Source organism: Nilaparvata lugens, chromosome X, assembly GCF_014356525.2.
Source record: "Nilaparvata lugens isolate BPH chromosome X, ASM1435652v1, whole genome shotgun sequence".
NCBI lineage: Eukaryota > Metazoa > Arthropoda > Insecta > Hemiptera > Delphacidae > Nilaparvata > Nilaparvata lugens.
This window is the reverse complement of record NC_052518.1, coordinates 102903408-102927312: the sequence shown is the minus strand read 5'-3', so window position 1 is coordinate 102927312 and position 23905 is coordinate 102903408. Positions and strand designations below refer to the sequence as shown.

Genomic DNA, 23905 nt, shown 5'->3' with positions numbered 1-23905 from the left:
AGTATTGCTTTCCGATAAAAATTAATGTACCCCAATTTCTAAATTTCTATACGTTTCAAGGTCCCCTGAGTCCAAAAAAGTGATTTTTGGATATTTGTTTGTATGTGTGTGTGTATGTGCGTCTGTGTACACGATATCTCATATCCCAATTAACGGAATGACTCGAAATTTGAAACTTGAGGTCCTTACGATATAAGGATCCGACACGAACAATTTCGATCAAATGCAATTCAAGATGGCGGCTAAAATTGCAAAAATGTTGTCAAAAACAGGGGTTTTCGCGATTTTCTCGAAAGCGGCTCCAACGATTTTGATTAAATTTATACATAGAATAGTCATTAATGAGCTCTATCAACTGCCACCAGTCCCATATCTGTAAAAATTTCAGGAGCTCTGCCCCATCTAGTTTGATTCTAGATTCCCAATTATCAGGCTTCAGATACAATTTAAACAAAAAATGTCGAGTGGAAAAAATTGATCATGAAAATCTCTACAATTAATGTTCAGTAACATTTCCACCTAAAATTGAAAATTATCTCGAAATTCGAGAAAATATGATTATCCAATTGCAAACTGTTGGCAACTGTTTATTCTATTATAACTGTTATAAGTGTTGATTCACTATGAAGAGGTAGCAGACCTCGTATGTCTCCAGCGTTATTGTCCTGTCACCAGCTGGCTCAGATCTTTGTTTATAAGTAGACTTGAGATGCGCTTGAACACTAGCGTCAGGTGATCAATTTTCATAACGGCAAGGAAAGTTGTGTGAGTGCGCCACACCAGATTTTTTACTATCCTATTAATTAATATCTCAATTAATATTGTAATCTGCATAAATAAAGCCCTCAATCAAATCATACCAAGTATCAAATCGACCTAATTTTTGCGAATGTACAAAAACGGAATCAAATACAAAACTGCACTTTAAATTCCGGCGCAATCTTGTGAAAGGAAAACAGAAAGTCGTTTGTTTTTTTTGCAGAGGGGCAAGACTATTTCCGAATAGAACGTGCTTTCTCGTAGCAGGCAGCGGGCCAACAGTGAACGTTTCTGTTAATTTTATCTCAGTCGGTCAGTGGAGTTGCTTGAGTGATCTGACGAGGTTGGGACACTGCGGGCCTCATGGACAGCAGTACACCAGTAAGAAGCGATTAACAATAATCCATGATTAAATAATTAATAATAACTTAATCATACCGCGAGTGTTTTTATAGCTTTATTGCCTCCTCATTTGTATTTTGTCTCATTTGTCACCTCAATCAGTGAAAAAATATTTATATTATTGTAAATAGCTCCGGTAGAGAATTAACAATATAGATACTAGTATCAAGACACCTTACCTTATGCTCCTGAACTCTGGAGCAAATGCTCACGTATTTTAAAGATTTTTCATCAGCTGATTCGCTTTTGTAGCCTTAATTTGTTTTTATAGCTCACAGAAGCGCTAAATATGCAAGTAGGGGGCACCGCTTGTGTTTGTGTCGTCTGCTCTGTTTTCTATTTATGAATAGAGTTTTAGGTTAGTTGAGTTTAGAATTTTGAAATAGAAGCGTGAAAAAATGTCATCTCTATAATAATCTTCAGCATATTCTTATAATATCAATAGCCTTCTTATAATCGTCTACTCTCTTATCTTCTTAAATGCCTATTTCCTATTTTGTGATGGCTATCTTTATATCAGGCTATATTTTGTAGGAATAATGGTGATATATATCATGGTTGAAACTAAAAAGAGTTTTATACTTCTCAACTATTGATTGTGATCGTATCTGGTACAGTTTCCTCTTCCTAATACGAATTAGTTGAGCCATTTTACTATGAGCAAAAGGTGATAAGCTGCTCTGGACTAGACTCACCTTTTTTGAAGCATTTGCTTCAAAAGTTGAGCAAATGCTCTAGTTTATTCATACAATTTTGAGAATAAGCTTTTACTTTTAAGCAAATGCTCAAACTTTTTTTTTGATGAGCATGAGCAAAAGGTTTTGCTCACGTTTATTCATAGAAAATGAAGCAAATGATCCATATTTTAGGAGTATAAGCAAATGTTCAACTTTATTCATATGACCCATTAAGTCTGATCTTGGATATCAAAGGATTTATCTCATTTCATTTATCCAATTAATTTTTGTATGTGTAACCAAAGGATTCAAAGAGGCTTGTTTTGGCATAAAGCTCTAAGCCTCTCTATTATGTTGTAATTTTTGTCTGGTGATGTGAATAATTAATAAAATAAATTTTTCGGAATTACACAACTTCTGGAAAAGTACCTCAGGCCCAGAACGGTTCCAATTATACAACAGTACAAATGTAGCTATAGTCAGGTCCAAGTTATAATGCCGTTGTTTGATTAACAATGGTATTGCTATCCTTGTCTATCTTTCAACAAAGCGGATAGAGCTATCTCTTTCTCGTTTTGCTCTGTTGCTAGATCGTCTTTTAACAATGTAGAATTCATAATTAATTAACAAAATATTCAATCTTAAATATTAAATTATTGAAAAATATAATTTCTTGCTCAATAGAATATAATTGATTATTTTGAACTAGAATGAACAGTTAATATTACATCAATAAACCTATATCAGCTACCGTCTATAGAAGGCATTGACAAGACAGAGAATCGGCAAAGTTGTTCTCCTATCTTTCTCCACTGCCATTATAACGTGGACCTCACTAAAGTATGAATGCGACCATGTCAACACGTAATAGTGGTAATTATGAAAATTCATTATGAAATTATTGAAAAATATAATTTCTTGCTTAATAAAATATGATTGATTATTTCAAACAAGAATTGATAGTTAATAAATCATATTAATAAACCTGTATCAGCTGCCGTTTTTAGAAGGCATTGACAAGACAGAAGATCGGCAACGCTCCTCTCCTATCTTTCTCCACTGCCATTATAACGTGGACCGTTAGATTCACACAACTCCTCGGAGAAGATGGATTTTATGAAATATACAATTCCATTCATACTAACAATATTATAGTGAGGTTCACGTTATAATGGCAGTGGAGAAAGATAGGAGAAGAGCGCTGCCGATTCTCTGTCTTGTCAACGCCTTCTATGGAGAATATCAAAACATATCAAAAACATGTATTTGTTCACGGCAATAAAAACATTTTGAATGTAACTGATTCCGGTTTGATGTAATATTCATTATTATTTATTAGAGCAAACAATACAATAGTCGGAAAAGAAAAAACAGGCTATTGCCCAAAACTTCTTCTATTTCTTAATTTTTTCTTAAATTGTCCAAATATTACCCTATGTAGGTTATGTCCATTTCAATTTATACACCAAATCATTAATCTGAATGTGAAAATCAAAATAAAACAGCAATTCCAAATTTAGATAGATTGATAATAAAACTTCCTTAAAAACATGAAACAAACTACAAAACCACTAAATAATTATATGAAAACCCAAAAATTTTGAGCTCAAGACAGAAGATCGGCAACGTTTCTCTCCTATCTTTCTCTACTGCCATTATAACGTGGACCTCATTATAGGTCATCTCACTTACTCATTCGTTTTTGAGTTATACTTTATACTCCAGTTTACAATCCAAACAGGGATCAGTGATGGCAAAGTTTAAAACATAATATTTGAACAACAAACATTTGCGAATATCTAGCCGGCCCTTTCTTTTCATAAATGAGTGCTCTACTGTAGATGACACTACAAAACTATAAACAGCAATCTAATGAATTGAAGCTAGTTGTGATTTTTTGAAATGGAAGAAGGTTTCTTAAAGAAAAATGTATTATGTATCTGATTAGGATAGCAACTCCTATTTGTATGAGTACTTGCTCAAGAACAAGTAATAAAACAAATAATTTGATTCGATTTGATTTGAAATGGAAAAAGGGTGCTTGATAACTAGGTACTTTTATAGTGTCTCAACATTGCTAAGAAGATGATACAAAATTTGTCCCGTAAGTCCCTTGAGTCTCTAAGATTAAATTCCCTAATCTGTCAAGAGTTTGATTTATATTAGTTAACTTAATCATAGATGTCTCAAATGTTTTGAATGAAAGATCTATTAGTTTTTATTCAGTGCGGGATGATAGCCGATATAAAATTTATGTTATTTGAAATAGAAATTTATATTTGAATCATAAAATTTCTTTCACTTTTTGTGTAGTTGAGAAGTTGATATTGTGGTAATTATCCATATTGAATGAAAAAGACTAAGAAATTATCAAAAAGTATGAGATTTTTTGACAATTTCTTAGTCTTTTTCATTCAAATCTCTGTCATTTGAAATAGAAATTTTAATTTGAAACAAAAATATGAAGTTTCTATTTGAAGTTAACATTCATGATATTTGAAACAGAAATTTATATTTGAAACAAAAATATGAAGTTTCTATTTGAAGTTAACATTCCTGCTATTTGAAACAGAAATTTATATTTGAAACGTAACATTTATTTTTAAATACATTATTAACGTATAATGATATTACAACGTAAGTTATGGGCGAAGCCTATAATTATTATTAACTACTATTCATTGAAAAGTAGAGCTCTGATATTTCGATTTAGATGAGAATCCTATCATTTCTAATTTCAATCAAGCATTGAAATGCATGGCTAAATCACAATTATTCATTCATCACTTCTGTCCAATGGTTTCACTATTCATAGATTTTTGTGAATGAATATTGATAGGCCTAGTACGAACATAACAAAATTTCAACCTCTTTGGTCAACATTTCTCAATGAAATCGGAAAACCATTAGAAAAATACTGAAAAACTTTTGAGTTGGAGAGCAAAATTTTGAGTGTATCTCCGGGAACTTTTCATAATTGTTTCGATGCTCTACTGGATGTACCTGTCAATTGATTTTGGTAGAGTAGGTATTCAGATCTAGTAATCAATGGGAACATTCAAGAATCCATTGCCATATTGCTTTCATATGAATATAAATACTAATAAGAATAAAACACTGCAATGTACAAGACGATGGAGTTAGAAATTCATTTTAATACTTGTTAATTCAAGAAATACCAAGTAGAACGAACCATTGGTCAATGGCTGCTGAAACTTCACATAGATATTAGACCTACGTGAATAATTTTTTTTCTGAAATTTCATTTAACAACTTAAGCCGATATTTTAATATCGGTTTCTCAATATTGTTGAGAGTAATAAGAACAATAATTACCAGTGAGATTGGTAGTAGTTTATAGTGCCATATGGCTTGAGTACAACAGTTCTTCGATTTAAATTTATTTATGTCTCCACTAAAATCAGCCAAACATTTGAGCCAAAGTAAATATCAGACTAATGGAGCATATAAGCACGGCAAAGTCTCAGATAATGGATAGTATAAGCTACTCATAATAAATATCTTCAATTACTGTGATAGTTTTCAAATTTGGCATCACAATGATTTAAAAAACAGGAATTTTGAATGTATATCAGCTCTATCTGAATTTGTTTTTAAATCCTATACTCTGTTTTCATGTTTATATATTTCATAATATTTTATATACATTCATAATATATTTGATCTCACCAGAAGAAAAATTCAGCAAGAGAAACTTATTTTCGTTTATTTCTCTTTTTTTAGAAAATATGTTTATTTCAGAAAGTCCAAAATAGTAATCTGTATGTGACCGGATCTCGAAAACGGCTCTAACGATTTTCACGAAATTTGGAACAAAGTAGGTTTATGATATGAAGGTTCGATTGCACTAGGTCTCAACCCTTGGATAACTCGCTGAAGGACATTAAAAGGATAAATACGTCCTTGGAAAAACAGCTGGAAATTTTGTCGTCTGTCGATACCGTAATGGAAGAGAGTGAACGAGTGCATGTGTGTGGGATCATCCAGCTGATCTCACGAGAAGAAAAATTCAGCAAGAGAAACTTATTTTCGTTTATTCTCTTTTTTAGAAAACATGTTTACTTCAGAAAGTCCAAAATAGTAACTAGATGCTGTTAGTGATACATAGTATATTAACAAATATTGTAGCAAACATAGTATATCATTCTAAATCGAATTCATAGTATATCTATTTGTAATTGATGATGTGTTTGTTTTTTGAAGTGTGAATAAATTGTTATTTTGATGAGTGATAGTGTAGCTTAACCTAGATTTTGATTTTGACTGTAGTATAAATTTGAAAAGGGACAGTTTTGGGCATAAGCCTGTTGTGCCTCCTCATATAACTGTAAAAATAATTGTACGACTGAGAAAATAAATAAATAAATATAAACTATAAATTCTATCTTTCGTTACAAATTTTCTATGCTTTTACACTCCAGAGCAATAGATTGCTAGATTCCTTATACTAGATTGTATAAACGACTCAAAATTATCCAGAAATTTATATTTTTGTAACAAGCAAAACTGTTATCTCGTTATTTTTATAAATTTATTGATTCAAGGGCCAATCAAATTGAAACAGTAGTATGTAGTAGAGCAAAGCTCGGTCCCCTGATATTTATCATTACATTCCGTGTTTATTGAATTATTTTGCATATAATATAAAGTAGCTCATCAAATTGAAATCATTTTTTTGCCAATCATAAAAATAACAATAATAAATAAAAACAAATACTTCATACTTATAAAGAATAAAAATGAAATTAAAACTTTAATTTTTAATTGACGTTGCCAGCAAAACCCAAGTTTGTGTGCTAGCAACGAGTACCAAATATATCATATTCAAATGGTGTTATAAATAAAATATCAATTGCACTATAATATGAGGTGACAGCTCATGAAACTTCAGGGAAGGTTCATGATAATTCAGGAAAATTCTCCCAGTACGAAATTTTCAATTGGAAAGCTCTCGTGCATTAACTTCGGAGTTCAGTGTTTGCCTCAATTATACCATAGAGAAACAATAGCGTAAGTAGATATCCCATGGTATAGGTCGTTTATGGCGCAACTTTTACTGTTATCTCAAGCCCATAGTCCACGTATTTCTTTCCCGTGATGCTGTGTGACGCTGGTAGTCTCTCATATTGTGCCGTTCATACACTCTCACCCCGCCAAAACCCACAGTAATCGACAATAATCAGCTTGAGATAACAGTAAAAGTTGCGACATAAACGCCCTATACCATGGGATATCTACTTACGCTGTTGTTTCTCTATGATTATACTATAGAGAGGTTTGATTGAAAGGGTCTGATACTTAAACCAAATCAGGAGAACGGTTCCAATTATACAACAGTACAAATGTAGCTATAGTCAGGTCCACATTATAATGGCAGTGTTTGATTAGCAAATTGTATTGCTATCCTTGTCTATCATCCAACAAAGCGGAAAGCGCTATCTCTTTCTCGTTTTGCTCAGTTGACAGATCGTCTTTTAACAATGTAGAATTCATAAAATATTTCATTTAAATATGAAAATTCACTATGAAATTATTGAAAAATATAATTTCTTGATTGATTATTTTGAACAGTTAATATTACAACAATAAACCTGTATCAGCTACCGTCTATAGAAGGCATCGACAAGATAAGTCGGCAACGTTGTTCTCCTATCTTTCTCCTCTGCCATTATAACGTGGACCGTACTAAAGGAGAAGTTAGATTCACACAATTCCTCGGAGAAGATGGATTTCATGAAATATGCAATGCCATTCATACTAACAATATTATAGTGAGGTTCACGTTATAATGGCAGTGAAGAAAGATAACAGACCAACGTTGCCGATCCTCTGTCTTGTCAAAGCCTTCTATAGACGGTAACTAATACATGTTTATTGGTGTAATATTAACGTTCATTATCGTTTAAAATAATCAAGCAAGAAATCATATTTTTCAATAATTTCATAATGAATTCCATATTTAAATGAAATATTTTGTAAATTAGTTATGAATTCTACATTGTTAAAAGACGATCTGTGAACAGAGCAAAGCGAGGAAGAGATAGCGCTATCCGCTTTGTTGAATGATAGACAAGAATAGCAAAACCATTGTTAATCAAATACTGCCATTATAACGTGGACCTCACTATAGAAGCTTGTAATATGCAGAACTGAATGAAATAGAATGATCGGGAAATTAAAGTATCTTTAAACCGTAACAACATCAATTAAATCAAGAAGATAAAAACTAAGAAATAAGTACAGAGTGAAATATTGGATTTATCTTATCAGAAAATGTCCTTTTTTATTTCAATTATGTCATACAATTATTGTTTTATAAATTGAGGAATTTTTGACTTTCTAATATTGATTTAGGGTGTTTTACTAGTTAGGTTTATAGTGGAGGTCCACATCATTATAGTTTTTGATCAGCAATGGTATTGCTATCCTTGTCTATCATCCAACAAAGCGGAAAGCGCTATCTCTTTCTCGTTTTGCTCTGTTGCCAGATCGTCTTTTTACAATGTAGAATTGATAATTAACTAACAGAATATTTCATTTAAATATGAAAATTCACTATGAAATCATTGAAAAATATAATTTCTTGCTTTATAAAATATAATTGACTATTTTAAACGAGAATGGACAGTTAATATTACATCAATAAACCTGTATCAGTTAACGTCTATAGAAGGCATTGACAAGACAGAGGATCGGCAACGTTTTTCTCCTATCTTTCTTCACTGCCATTATAACGTGGACTTCACTATAGGCAGTTTGCGGCACGGAATTTTTTTTTTTGCATACGCTACTGTGACTGCTTTGAATAGTTTTTTTATTTGTAATAAAAATAGTTTTTTATCTGTAATATTTATTACAGAATAAAAATCTTCATGTAATAGGAAATTCAAATCAAAATCTCACTTTCTCATTCAACGTAGGCAATATAATAATCATCTACTCTCATTGAAGAACCTCTAAACTATTCCTCTAGCAAGATCATGTGCTGTAGAATGAGCTGCCAAAAAATATTGAAAAAATAAGATAAATAGAAATGACAGTGGACCTATTTCAAGAAAAATAAGAAGTGAGAAGGGAGACCAAGAGGCTAGGAAAAAAAGAGAGGAATGAAAAGGAAGAAGAGTATAATGTTCAGTTAAATTGGCGGACTAAATATTTAGTAGCCTACAGCAATAGTAGACTGACTATAGAATTTCATTCCCCAATTCTTTTTTTTTGACAAAAACCTACGCAATATACTTTATAATTTTTCATACAAGGTTGTGTATTGTAATTTATATTGAATCAATATTGAATTTGCAATTATTTTCATTACAAATTTGTCTCTCTTTAAAGCTATGGAAGCTCTAGATTTTTCAATCTCTCAATTAATGTTCCAAATCGAAGCAAATTTAGTGTCTTTCCTCTTGTTAGAGAATTGTTTTTCCGTAAGCCGAAATATTATCAATTCTGATAACCAACCAACTATTCAACTATCTCGCACTATCTACTCTTGTTCTCTTCTTCTAACTATAACAAGAAACAACACGTAAATCATCTAACGGGTAATGAGAAAAATCATCTCACTAAAGTGAAAAAAATTGAAATATTAAACAACTGACGGTTTTTAACGTTGCTAATTCAACTACTCGGTAAGCCAAGCAAATTTAGAGCAAACTTTGTGCAGTTGTGACAACTCGTATATTTTTATCACGTGAGAGCGAGGATATATTTTTATCTGCACCAGGATATGTTTTTTCCAATTAATGGTGATTTGAGTGTGATATTTGTTTTTTATTCTGTTATCAACCGACAAAATTTAAAAATCTTAGTTTTCGTTGTTTTTGAGTGAAAATGGACTAAATTTTAGTAAAGTGAAATAATAACCCTATTTTGGACTTTAAAAATTAATGTTATCTGAATTTGCGAGAGAAATAGTACAGGAGTATCCTTAGTTTTTCTCTCCCAATCAGTGTTTCTTGTAAAAAATATAATAAAAAAATAAAAAAAATGTGGAATTAATATTAATTAACAAAATATTTCATCTTAATAATGTAAATTCATTATGAAATTATTAAAAAAAATTGTTATTTCTTAATAAAATATAATTGATTATTTTAAACGAGAATGGACAGTTAATATCACATCAATAAACCTGTATCAACTACCGTCTATAGAAGGCATTGACAAGACAGTGGATCGGCAACGTTGTTCCCCTATCTTTCTCCAATGCCATTATAACGTGAACATCACTATAGTAGTTTGAAAATATTTGAATTACTATATAGAACAACCCTCTGACTGCGATACTGTATCGTAACTTTGATTGGAAAACCAAAATATATATTGATGCTAAATTGTGATTGAAAGCATATTAGTTGAAAATTATATAGCAATAAGTATATATATATTATAAATCAACAACATCGTGCTACCTTTATATAAATTATTATATTATTCAACAGTTTCTATTTAATTTAATAATGTGCATATTTGCTCTGGTATCACTAACATAAAGTACATTGTTGTTATAGAAAATGCTCAATGGAAACGAATTGTCACTGCTGACTACGAACGAACGATATTCTCATTGAGCATTTTCTACATGCTCATAATTAAATGCTCAATGAAAATATCGTGGTCAGCTGTGACAATTCGTTCCCATTGAGCATTTTCTGCAACAACAATTTGAATTTAAGAACTTTTCTTCGGAATTAATTAATAATTAATTAACAACATATTTCATCCTAATGTAAATTCATTATAAAATTATGAAAAAAATTGCCTTATAAAATATAATATTGATTATTTCAAACGAGAATGAACAGTTAATATTACATCAATAAACCTGTATCAGCTACGGTCTATAGAAGGCATTGACAAGACAGAGGATCGGCAACGTTGTTCTTCTATCTTTCTCCACTGCCATTATAACGTGTGCCTCACTATATGCAGTGAGATACATTTTAAAGTGTGAGCATCATCGATGCTTAGATGACATAAATACTTCCAATTCAACGAATGCTGTCAGTTTAACGTGAATATCACTACTGGCAACACACCCTAATCAGTAACAAGCCCAAGAAAGTTTTGTTGACAGCTACCTGTGATCACTTGTTATAAAATTATGCCACTAATTAAACTAGTTTACTAGTTAACCTAGTGAACTTCACTATAGATGAGAACATAACCTTTAATTCAAAAGAATTCAAGTGTATTATTCAATATTATTCAATATATTCAGTTGAGAGGAGTTGTACTACTAGTTCTGTGAACAGTAGACCTCACGCAGTATTCTCATCCACAAGTACCTGATTGAAACTATAGACCTTATGGAAATACAGCAATAGACTGGCTTCTCCACACATCTGTGTAATCACTTGTCAGCTGATTTATGATGAATAATTCTATAGTCTGATTTTTACTCTAATATTGGCTTATGGAAGAGGCTCCTTTTTCCTTTTATATTATCCTTGAAATGCAAAATTTCCAATTAAAAAAGGAACATACCTGTCAAATTTCATGAAAATCTATTACCGCGTTTCGCCGTAAATGCGCAACATATAAACATTTAAACATTCAAACATTATAAGAGAAATGCCAAACCGTCGACTTGAATCTTAGACCTCACTCCGCTCGGCCTAATTTCATTCTAATTCATTCTAGATATTTCATTCGGATTAATTTCATTCTAGATATAGGATTACCCCACTCACACTGTTATAAATTTTTAGGGAGTTGTTTTTAAAATCTATGACGATTATGGAATGATCTATATGATACTGATCTTCTATTTTCATGTCCAAATTGAAGAGTCATTGCAGTGGAGTACATGAGACAATAATCTATGTAAACTATTCTTTATATATTTGAGGGTACAAAAATCTAAGGGTTTTCAGGTTTATGTTAAATTGAATACTTATTTAAGTTTGTGCTTAAGTTAGTGGTAAGATTCGACTACCGAAATAAATTTCAAAGTAGTCAAGCAAGTGACTTATTTCAATGTCATTGCTATCTTTGTCTATTCCCTCGATACAATTTTAGAGCATTTGACTTGAGATAAAAAGAAGCAAATATAGGAACACACACACACGAAATGATTCATTGAATCTATAAGCTTCAAGGCTCTGAATTGCAAAAATTGAAGACTAGTCGTTTGTTCTAGGGGTTAGAGAGAAATTGAAACAAAATGGCTGACGTTGCTAACAGGGTTGTGGAAGATAATTATACATAGAAAGTTTGAATAGAAGAAAAAGTCTAAAAATACCAGGTATGGTTGGAATCCCCATCCTGTCCGGTGTTGACACATCGCTTCCTCATATTGGTGAAGTTTGAAGTTGAAGTTGAAGCTTGCTAAGGTTGGCTGATGCACAGTGTAACTGGCAAACGCACTTAGATCCGAGCCAAACACCACTGCCTGGCAGCTCTAGAGCTCTACAAAACTTTCTAATAAAATTACTATCTCTATCTCATATCTCAGCTGCTCTCCCAGACAGAACGTCCACTGATTAAATTTATCTAACTGATTACAAAGAGCAGAAATCTTTTTTGAAGGTGCTTTGTGTCTATAACGAAGACGAAGTAGAAGAGGTTCGCTAATTTCATTCTAGATACAGAACTACTCCACTCACACTGTTAAAATTTTTCAAAGATTTGCTTTTAAATTTGAGACGATCAAGGAATGTTCTATATGATAGCATAGAGAAACAATAGCATAAGTAGATATTCCATGGTTTTAGGGCGTTTATGTCGCATCTTTTACTGTTATCTCAAGCCGATAGTTCATGTAATTCTTTCCCGTGGAGCTGTGTGACACTGGTAGTCTCTAATATTGTGCCGTTCATACACTCTCACCCCAACAAAACAGTAAAATTCGACAATAATCAACAGTAATCGGCTTGAGATAACAGTGAAAGTTGGGACATAAATGCCCTATACCATGTGATATCTACTTATGTTATTGTTTCTCTATGATGATACTGATCTACTATTTTCATGTCCAATATTAATTAATTCACAGTCCAAAAGTGGTTTTGATACCGAAGTGTCTTTTACAGAGTAAAAAATGGTCGATAATTTCATTCTAGATATAGAATTGCTCCACTCACACTGTTATGAATTTTTGAATAGTTCTTTTCAAAATCTGAGACGACCAAGGAACTTTCTATATGATACTGATCTACTATTTTCATGTCCAATTAATTAATTCACAGCCCAAAAGTGGTTTTGGTACCGAAGTAGCTTTTACAGAATACAAGAGACTTGCTAATTTCATTCTAGATATAGAATTATTCCACTCACACTCTTATAAATTTTCAGAATTGCTTTTGAAATCGATGACGATCAAGGAATATCCTATATGATAGTGATCTACTATTTTCATGTCCAATTAATTAATTAATTCACAGCCCAACAGTGGTTTTGGTGCCGAAGTGTTCTAAGCCAAATACAAAGTTAAAGTGCAGTGAGGCATGCAATTGGTAACTTGAAGTAGCATAGTACTTTCTCCCGACTTTTCTCTGCTTTCAACTCGGTAAGCTTTTGATGATAGTAGCATAGCTGTTCACATCAAATTATTAGCATTGTCGTACTGCAACCCAAACAGCCATTGGTCGATTATACACCGATAACTCGCCGACTCGACAAGACAGGACAGAATTTACTCTCATGGATAGTATTAGAGGAGACTGTAGTTTATAACTGCGCGAGGTCTACTGTTCACAGAACTACTAATAAAATATAATTGATTATTTTAAACGAGAATGAACAGTTAATATTACATCAATAAACCTGTATCAGCTTCACCCCTTCACCTGTTTCACCCCTACACACAGACGTATAGTCTTGTAGGGGTATTCTAGTAATAATAATACTATCAATTTTATTGTATAGTGCATTTTAAAGAATAAAGAATTTTGAATTGAATTGAATTGAGCTACCGTCTGTAGAAGGCATTGACAAGACAGAGAATTGGCAAAGTTGTTCTCCTATCTTTCTCCACTTCCATTATAACGTGGATCTCACTATAGAATGAATGCGGCCATGTCAACAAGGTATAGTGATTCAGGGTTTAAACGTAGATGGGTCGTATAGCCGATATAATTGACCGAACGAAGTGAGGTCTAAGATTCAAGTCGACGGTTTGGCATTTCTCTTAATATTTAAATGTTTATATATTTATATGTTGCGCATTTACGGCGAAACGCGGTAATAGATTTTCATGAAATTTGACAGGTATGTTCCTTTTTAAATTGCGCGTCGACGTATATACAAGGTTTTTTGGAAATTTTGCATTTCAAGGATAATATAAAAGGAAAAAGGAGCCTCCTTCATACGCCAATATTAGAGTAAAAATCAGACTATAGAATTATTGATCATAAATCAGCTGACAAGTGATTACACAGATGTGTGGAGAAGCCAGTCTATTACTGTATTTGTATAAGGTCTATAGTTTCAATCAAAGATATTAAAGAGGTATGCAACTTTAAGCTGGGTTTACACCAAAGTTATTAACAAAATGGTTATAACTTAATCCTCATAGATTCTATTAAATTGAACGGAAATTGACAAACACATAAGTTCATCATGTATATGATAAGTTATGTTCAATCTAATAGAATCTAAAAGGATTGAGTTATTAACATTTTTTTAATAAATTTGGTCTAATCGCAACTTTAAGGTCTTTGGTTTAAACTTTTGTTTTGCAGTCATGGTATTATTATGCGTGCCCATCAGTATCAATATTCTCACATTTGAAAAAACTAATCTAATAGGTGAATAAAAATAAACAAAAGAACTAAATAACGCTGGAGAAATTATAATATTTTTGATAGTGATCATCAACTTTAAGGTCTTTGGTTTAAATTTTTGTTTTGCAGTCATGGTATTATTATGCGTGCCCATCAGTATCAATATTCTCACATTCGAAAAAACTAATCTAATGGGTGAATAAAAATAAACAAATGAACTAAATAACGCTGGAGAAATTATAATATTTTTGATTCTAAAGAATTACTTTTCATCAGATAGAAAGATCATCACGGAACTGCGTGAATTATATCATATGGAATACAAATTCAAACGTGAACTGAGTTTGTTAACATTTAAAACAGTTGACATCTGGTACTTGTGGATGAGAATACTGCGTGAGGTCTACTGTTCACAGAACTACTAGTATAATTGATGACTAGCCTAGTAGACTATAATCTAAATTTGTTTAGAGGTAGCAGAATATTCGTGAAAATTCGATAAAAATTCCACTGTCCAAAAGCTGTCAAGTATCATTAGAGACTAGGAAGATGTTTTTCAAACAAAATACAGATGTTTCAATCCGTATTCAACATAAACTTCAAATGTTTCAATCTTTATTCAACATAAATTTCAGATGTTTCAATCTGTATTCAACATAAATTTCAAATGTTGTACCCCACTGTTATACTTTCTAGTTACATGTTGGTGTTGATCATGGAGGCAGAATGTCATCTAAGTAATAATTTACAAGGAAGCATTTGAATAGCAATTTGTGTGAATTCAGTAATCAATGTGTCAAACACTAAACGTGCTCGCTCTGTTTATTGAGTCACCGCTTAGAATAAAGAGACTGCTTGGAGTGGCTCAACAGAAATCTTGGGATTGGGATTTGGGCCAGAACTATTCCCCCCCCCCGTCATTAAAACCCCCCTAACCCCCCACCCTACTAGTATCTTAACACACTCTCCAACGTCCCATGAATGAATCTATGAATGAGATTGCTCGTTCTAGTACACGCCGTTTGATGTTACGCGGTTATCACCAATTTTATTAGGTTGAATATTTATTCGTTGAAAGTGGATTAACTGTAAGTGCACTTGACACTTGGCTCATTTAGTCTGACACTCTTCATCTCTATCATTCTAGACTAAATATCATTTTTCATCTTTATCATTGTACTCTTCATACTTATTATGATTGCATCATCAAGTTGACGGAGTTGTACTGTAGGTGTTTATGACAGCTGTAGTTGGAAATCATCCACTTGTAATAAAAATTGAACTATTTGTGAAATGGTTTAATAGTTGAGAATACTTAAAATCGATAAATTAACTATATACTTTAACCATAAAGAGACACACTGGGGTGTTTCACACCCCAGGGATTTTTTCTTCTGTTCTGCAGTTGAAAATAATAAACAGATGGGAAATTTTGCCCAGTCTAAATTAGGTTTGAATCAATAATTTATCTATTAAATCTTTCAGAATATTACACAACTTATAGAAAAGTACCACAGGCTTATAAGCCCAAAACGGTTCCAATTCTAATTTATACAACAGTCCAAATGTTGCTAGGTTATTTGTCACTTAACATTCATCAATTACTCACTCAATTTACAATCCAAAACACACAAAAATCATTTTTAAATTAAATTAATTAGGTTTATAGCATTGTCAACTGCTCTCCACCACTCTTAGTCAGTAAAAACATTCTACAAGGTCACAAGCTCATCTTGTTCTTCGTTTGGGGTGTCTAACACCCCAGAGTGTCTCTTACGTAGGACTTTATCAAATACTTTTATTACAAAGATTCACTTGTATTGAGCACTATGAATGTGGTATGGGATGATGGATCAGAGTGGAATAAATGCTATGATTCTCTATAACTTGAGGTTTGAAACAATAAAATGAAGAGACGTGAGTTTTTGATAAAGTTGTCATTGGCAATGATCAAGCAATTCCTTCAAACCAGATTAGGAGCTCCAACACTTAGGCGTACTTCTAAAATTAGTATAAATATTGATAAGCAGTGATTTACTTTCGATTTCTGTATGCACTTGGAACCAAAATGATTTAGAAATGATAAATTATGGGCCAAGTACTTGTTTTCTCTATATTTTTCAGAGAAACATGCAAAATGAAATTGGGGTGTTCAACACCCCAGTGTGTCTACTGGTAGAGAGTTAGTGGGGAGGATATTTTTAATATTCTTTCCGAAGAATGGACATTGATATGTCCAAAGCTCCGCCAATTTATGTAGATGCATAACAATATAATTATTATCTATAGTTATTATATTACAAATTGCTTTTTCATATCATATACAGTTCAATAATTATTTTCTTAGTCTATATCATGTAAATTCATCTATAATTTTGCTGTATTGTAAGCTATTGTATATAAGTGTATAAGACAGTATATATTGTAATCTACATAAATAAAGTACTCAATCAATCAATCAATCAATCAATCAATCTACTGTGTTAGCATGAAGTAGGTGTGTCTCTGTAGGGTTAATAATTTAAATCGATAGATCAAAAGGATTCAGACGTGCAATCTATCGCATTATCCTATCCTATTCATTCTTCAATCATTATTCTTTATTGGTTGATACAATAAGTACATCATCAAAATGATAGGGAGAGAAAAAATAAGGTAAACCTTGTGCTATTCCTCTCCCAAATTTAGATAAGATTACACATAGTCCGAAATAGGTTGAGCCTTTGTTGTTGTTCACTTCACTGAATTTTCAGTCCTCAATTATTTTTACAAAGTAGATTTTCAAATTTAGATGCTTCAAAACCAAACATAGAAGAAATATTTCACATTACTATCACTTAAATAAGAAATATTTACACATTAAAAAATAATTATGTAGGACTATAAAACAAACTAATTGGATTACTATTGAAAATCTTTGTTTGTAGTATCATATTATTACTTTTAATTAATTTGTCTTGTCTTCAGCATTACATTAGTAACACAGCACCCACCAAAAAACCTACGGGCTAGGCAGGACCCTCATCCTCAATTGAGAATAAAATTCTGATTTGATCTGTATTGATAATTTCTTTGAAAACATCAATGAAGATAATTATTCGAATGAGATAAATGGCGATAATAATTTATTTAAATATTTTAGTATACTCGAAAATAGTAGTTATCAATACTATAGTGAGGTTCACGTTATAATGGCAGTGTTTGATTAGAAATGGTATTGCTATCCTTGTCTATCATTCAACAAAGCGGATAGCCATATCTTTTTCTCGCTTTGCTCTGTTGCCAGATCATCCTTTAACAATGTAGAGTTAATTTAATTAACAAAATATTCAATCCTAATTATGAAATTATTGAAAAATATAGAATTTCTCGCTTAATAAATATACGGTAATTGATTATTTTAAACGAGAATGAACAGTTGATACTACATCAATAAACCTGTATCAGCTATAGATGGCATTGACAAGACAGAGGATCGCCAACGTTGTTTCCCTATCTTTCTCCACTGCTATTATAACGTGGACATTACTATAGTAATTTGAAAGTATTTGAATTACTATAGAACGACCCTCAGACTCCGATACTGTTCTCGTAACTTTGATTGGAAAACCAAAATATATAATTATGCTAAATTGTGATTGAAAGCATATTAGTTGAAAATTATATAGCAATAAGTGTGGCGAATCATCTGATTGCCACCTGTGATGTTTTCAACTAGCATAGTTTGTTTATCACTTGTAACAGTTTCATTTTCATATTTATCAAAAGTTCAATTTTGTCATTCAACATTAAAATTAATTCCTCATTCATTTAGTTCCATTTAATCAATTTCAACATCGGAATCATCAAATTAAATTCCTATATTTGTGACCCCGACGATTGAAAAGCAAGCATTTTTACAGATATTTCATGTGAGTAAAAGTTACTTAAAAATTACCTAGTTACTCAAGTTATTCACCACGATGGATTTGAAACAAATTTATGTTCAACGTGAACAGTTCACAATATTACAACATCAATTGGATAACTTTTGCCGAGAATTTAAAATTCAAAAAAAGTGAATTTTTAAAACTTTTATTAACCTATAAAAAGAAAAAATTTTGCATTAATCACTTTCGAGCTTCAATTTTTACAAAAATGAAAATTACACTTCTGAAGAATGAATCAAGTATTGAACAACATAATAAAAAGAAGACACTTTTTGAATACCGCCAAACATCTGGACAAAGAGAGAGCAATATATTTCTTGATGAAGCATGCATAAATGACAGTACTATGTGATTCAGGAATGTGAAAGAAGAGTAAACATTCAAGGATGAAACACTTGGTTCTAAACAATCAGTTGGAGAATGCTTATGAAAGCGTATGGCAACCTCTTGCTATCTTTTCAAAAAAGTTATCTTTGAAAGAAAGTTGCTGGCCAGTATTATACTATCGCAAGCTACTTGCTGTTTAAGAAGCGGTACAACATTTTTGCCACCTCTTAGAAGGACATCCCTTCACTATCTGCACAGACCACAAGCCTCTAGTCTATGCTTCCCAACCAATCAACTCCACAAAATCAATCCAACAACAATCAACCAATCAACTTATACCAATTCAACTCAACCAGTTATCATTCAACTGTGAGTTCTTCAGCATACATCCTTCAAGACGACTCACCTCAGCATTCCCACCCTGTTCCAGAAAAAAGTGAGCTTCAAAATTTCGGATGGCCAAATCGTCTGCCCGGGGGGGGTAATGTGGCGAATTATCTGATTGCCACCTGTGATGTTTTCAACTAGCATAGTTTGTTTATCACTTGTTTATTTTCATATTTATTAAAAGTTCAATTTTGTCATTCAACATTAAAATTAATTCCTCATTCATTTACTTCCATTTAATCAATTTCAACATGATATATTATAAATCAACAACATCGTGCTACCTTTAAATAAATTATTATATCATTTAACAGTTACATTTGGATTTAATAATGTGCACATTTGCTCTGGTATCATCAACATAGAGTAGATTGTTGTTATAGAAAATGCTCAATGGAAACGAATTGTCACTGCTGAACACGATATTTTCATTGAGCAATTTCGTGGTCAGTTGTGACAATTCGTTTCCATTGAGCATTTTCTGCAACAACAATTTGAATTTAAGAATTTTTTTGCGGATGTTGTCTACATGAGCTTTCAGTTTGTGCGTGGGTAATTGAAAGTGCGAGGATGATTTGATGAGATGATCGAACGTCCATGTCTACCGGCGGGTTTCGAACCCAGGACCAGGTAGCGCTCACAGACTGAAGGGTCGAACTAGGCTAACCTGGCCGAGCTAACTGAATTAAACGTGTAGCTTAATACTATTTTTACTTTCCTTGCCCTATTACCATAGGTAAGGAAAGTATTGCTTCCCAAAAAAATTTAAGGTACCCTAATTCCATGTTTTCTATACGTTTCAAGGTCCCCTGAGTCCAAAAACATGATTTTTGGGTGTTGGTCTTTGATTGTTGGGTGTGTCTGTGAACACGATAACTCCATTTCTAATTAACCGATTGACTTGAAATTGTAAACTTAAGGTCCTTATACCATGAGGATCCGACAATAAGAAATTCAATTAAATTCAATTTAAAATGGCGGATAATGGCTAAAACCATATTTTTCACGGTTTTCTCGAAAACGGCTCTAACGATTTTTTTCAAATTTATACCCTAGATAGCTATTTATAAGCCCTATCAACTGACATGAGTCTCATTTCTGGGAAAATTGCAGGAGCTCCTTAATATTCCTGAGAAGAATGAATTTTGTTAAATTTCTATCACGATTTTCTCAAAAATGACTTGACCGATTTTTTTCAAATTCATACCCTGTATAGTTATTTATCAGCTCTATTAACTGGCATGAATCTCCTCCCTGGGAAACTAACAGGGGGTCCACCCCATCCCTGAGAAATTTTCTTTGTAACCTCCTTCTCGTGCGTGAGGTAGTTAGGTGGAGCAGTTTATTCAAAAGAACACATGTCGATATTTTATTTGTAGAACAGCTGTTTTGACAACTTTTAAAAAATCCTCAAATTTAATAATTCAAACATAGGAAAATGTACTCTGAAAACAATAACAATAGTATAATCATAGTTTTAATTATTCAGCCACCAATCGGCATAATGTTATTCCCCGAAATTATCCTCTTTTAAGATTGAGGCTTATAGATCAATGAGCAAGGAAAGTTGTGTGAGTGTACCACACCAGATTTTTGTTTTAGACGCAATCTATAGAATACCGTAGTCATTATTTATCGAAGTTTTCAGTAAGATTATTTATGTTTTCACAGAAAAGGCGTACGATGCTGAAAACCTGAGTGAGAGCTTGAGAGTTATAGAATATCTGGAACAGCTGCGTCTCTCAGCAATCAGAGGAAACCTGGATGGAGTTCGATTAGCTTTGGATGAAGGTGAGACATTTACATCCATTAAAAAGCTAAAATCAAATCGAATCCAAGTTTTAATCAACTTCACAGTTATATGTACACAAATAGGTACACAATTCTTAGTTACACAGCTTCAGTGTTTTGAAAAAAGGTGCTCATAAGCCAGGAGACGGTGATTCCTCACATCAAAGAAGAAAAAAAGTTCCAATTAACATAGGTCCAAAAATGCTTAGTTATCAAGTTATACAGAGTGAAAGATCTCGTCTGAATTTCAGTTCCGCTGCCCTATGGGTGTTTGTTGGCTGTTAATTAAGATGTTAAATTTAGCGTAAAATGACCTGAAAATTGAATAAAACCGTTTCCAGACCTTCAGCGACAGTAATGTTTAAGATATGTGATGAAATACGCGAAACTTGGTCCCGAAAACAAGTTCCTTTAAGGTTTGAAGCAGATTTACTATGTTAAATTATAAATCAACAACATCGTGCTACCTTTAAATAAATTATTATATCATTTAACAGTTACATTTGGATTTAATAATGTGCACATTTGCTCTGGTATCATCAACATAGAGTAGATTGTTGTTATAGAAAATGCTCAATGGAAACGAATTGTCACTGCTGAACACGATATTTCATTGAGCAATTTCGTGGTCAGTTGTGACAATTCGTTTCCATTGAGCATTTTCTGCAACAACAATTTGAATTTAAGAATTTTTTTGCGGATGTTGTCTACATGAGCTTTCAGTTTGTGCGTGGGTAATTGAAAGTGCGAGGATGATTTGATGAGATGATCGAACGTCCATGTCTACCGGCGGGTTTCGAACCCAGGACCAGGTAGCGCTCACAGACTGAAGGGTCGAACTAGGCTAACCTGGCCGAGCTAACTGAATTAAACGTGTAGCTTAATACTATTTTTACTTTCCTTGCCCTATTACCATAGGTAAGGAAAATATTGCTTTCCAAAAAAATTTAAGGTACCCTAATTCCATGTTTTCTATACGTTTCAAGGTCCCCTGAGTCCAAAAACATGATTTTTGGGTGTTGGTCTTTGATTGTTGGGTGTGTCTGTGAACACGATAACTCCATTCCTAATTAACCGATTGACTTGAAATTGTAAACTTAAGGTCCTTATACCATGAGGATCCGACAATAAGAAATTCAATTAAATTCAATTTAAAATGGCGGATAATGGCTAAAAACCATATTTTTCACGGTTTTCTCGAAAACGGCTCTAACGATTTTTTCAAATTTATACCCTAGATAGCTATTTATAAGCCCTATCAACTGACATGAGTCTCATTTCTGGGAAAATTGCAGGAGCTCCTTAATATTCCTGAGAAGAATGAATTTTGTTAAATTTCTATCACGATTTTCTCAAAAATGACTTGACCGATTTTTTTCAAATTCATACCCTGTATAGTTATTTATCAGCTCTATTAACTGGCATGAATCTCCTCCCTGGGAAACTAACAGGGGGTCCACCCCATCCCTGAGAAATTTTCTTTGTAACCTCCTTCTCGTGCGTGAGGTAGTTAGGTGGAGCAGTTTATTCAAAAGAACACATGTCGATATTTTATTTGTAGAACAGCTGTTTTGACAACTTTTAAAAAATCCTCAAATTTAATAATTCAAACATAGGAAAATGTACTCTGAAAACAATAACAATAGTATAATCATAGTTTTAATTATTCAGCCACCAATCGGCATAATGTTATTCCCCGAAATTATCCTCTTTTAAGATTGAGGCTTATAGATCAATGAGCAAGGAAAGTTGTGTGAGTGTACCACACCAGATTTTTGTTTTAGACGCAATCTATAGAATACCGTAGTCATTATTTATCGAAGTTTTCAGTAAGATTATTTATGTTTTCACAGAAAAAGGCGTACGATGCTGAAAACCTGAGTGAGAGCTTGAGAGTTATAGAATATCTGGAACAGCTGCGTCTCTCAGCAATCAGAGGAAACCTGGATGGAGTTCGATTAGCTTTGGATGAAGGTGAGACATTTACATCCATTAAAAAGCTAAAAATCAAATCGAATCCAAGTTTTAATCAACTTCACAGTTATATGTACACAAATAGGTACACAATTCTTAGTTACACAGCTTCAGTGTTTTGAAAAAAGGTGCTCATAAGCCAGGAGACGGTGATTCCTCACATCAAAGAAGAAAAAAAGTTCCAATTAACATAGGTCCAAAAATGCTTAGTTATCAAGTTATACAGAGTGAAAGATCTCGTCTGAATTTCAGTTCCGCTGCCCTATGGGTGTTTGTTGGCTGTTAATTAAGATGTTAAATTTAGCGTACTTGATGTAAAATGAACTGAAAAATTGAATAAAACCGTTTCCAGACCTGTAGCTTCAGTAATTTTTAAGATATGTGACGAAATACGCGAAACTTGGTCCCGAAAAACAAGTTCCTTTAAGGTTTGAAGCAGATTTACTATGTTAAATGTACAATAAACACGAAATATCTTAATAATAATAAATTTATTGATTCTTCTTCACTTTGACAACAATTGAAAAAAACACAAAATAATTTGTATACATCATAAAAATATAAAAAGAATCAAATGACCCACAAGACTTTCGTCTGATCGTGAGCCTAAGGAAAATACAATCAAGAAATTACAAAAAAGGTGAAAAACAATAACTACGGTAAGCAAAAGAAGAAGAACAAAGGCTTGAAAAAACTAAAGAAGCTATAGTAAGATTGAACATGTTAACAAAAGAGAGAAAAGAAACCACTAGAGTGTCGACAGATCAAAGAAACTAATACTAATTGGGAGAAAAATATCTGAATATTTTGCCATGCAGCATTTTAACCTTCTTAAAGGATTAAACCTGCCTACATGTTCTCAAACTAATACCCCAAAACATGAACCATCCTGCTAAACAACTTATATTAC

The 23905-nt window shown here is 32.5% G+C and overlaps 2 protein-coding genes across 10 annotated transcripts in view; one reads left to right on the top strand and one right to left on the bottom strand.

Moving 5' to 3' along the window:
- Window positions 1-23905, bottom strand: part of LOC111046310 (solute carrier family 41 member 1) — a 179392-nt gene that overhangs the window by 76413 nt on the left and 79074 nt on the right. The window contains exon 1 of one of the 5 annotated variants that reach the window (XM_022331832.2): window positions 12106-12284. The exons of the other annotated variants lie outside the window; for them this stretch is intronic. Within the exon in view, the coding sequence (XP_022187524.2) occupies window positions 12106-12158 (53 nt within the window). The 5' untranslated portion in view covers window positions 12159-12284. Of the gene's footprint in view, window positions 1-12105; window positions 12285-23905 lie in introns of those variants that run through there. 5 annotated transcript variants of the gene reach the window in all.
- The window catches only part of LOC111046306 (ankyrin repeat, SAM and basic leucine zipper domain-containing protein 1), a 118266-nt gene continuing 95393 nt past the window's right edge, over window positions 1033-23905 (top strand). For 2 of the 5 annotated variants that reach the window (XM_039442887.1, XM_039442885.1), the window contains exons 1-2: window positions 1071-1138; window positions 20899-21021. In XM_039442887.1, the coding sequence (XP_039298821.1) occupies window positions 1123-1138; window positions 20899-21021 (139 nt within the window). In that variant the 5' untranslated portion in view covers window positions 1071-1122. Of the gene's footprint in view, window positions 1141-4156; window positions 4159-20898; window positions 21022-22874; window positions 22996-23905 lie in introns of all 5 variants that reach the window. The other 3 variants (XM_039442888.1, XM_039442886.1, XM_039442884.1) reach the window with 3 other exon arrangements.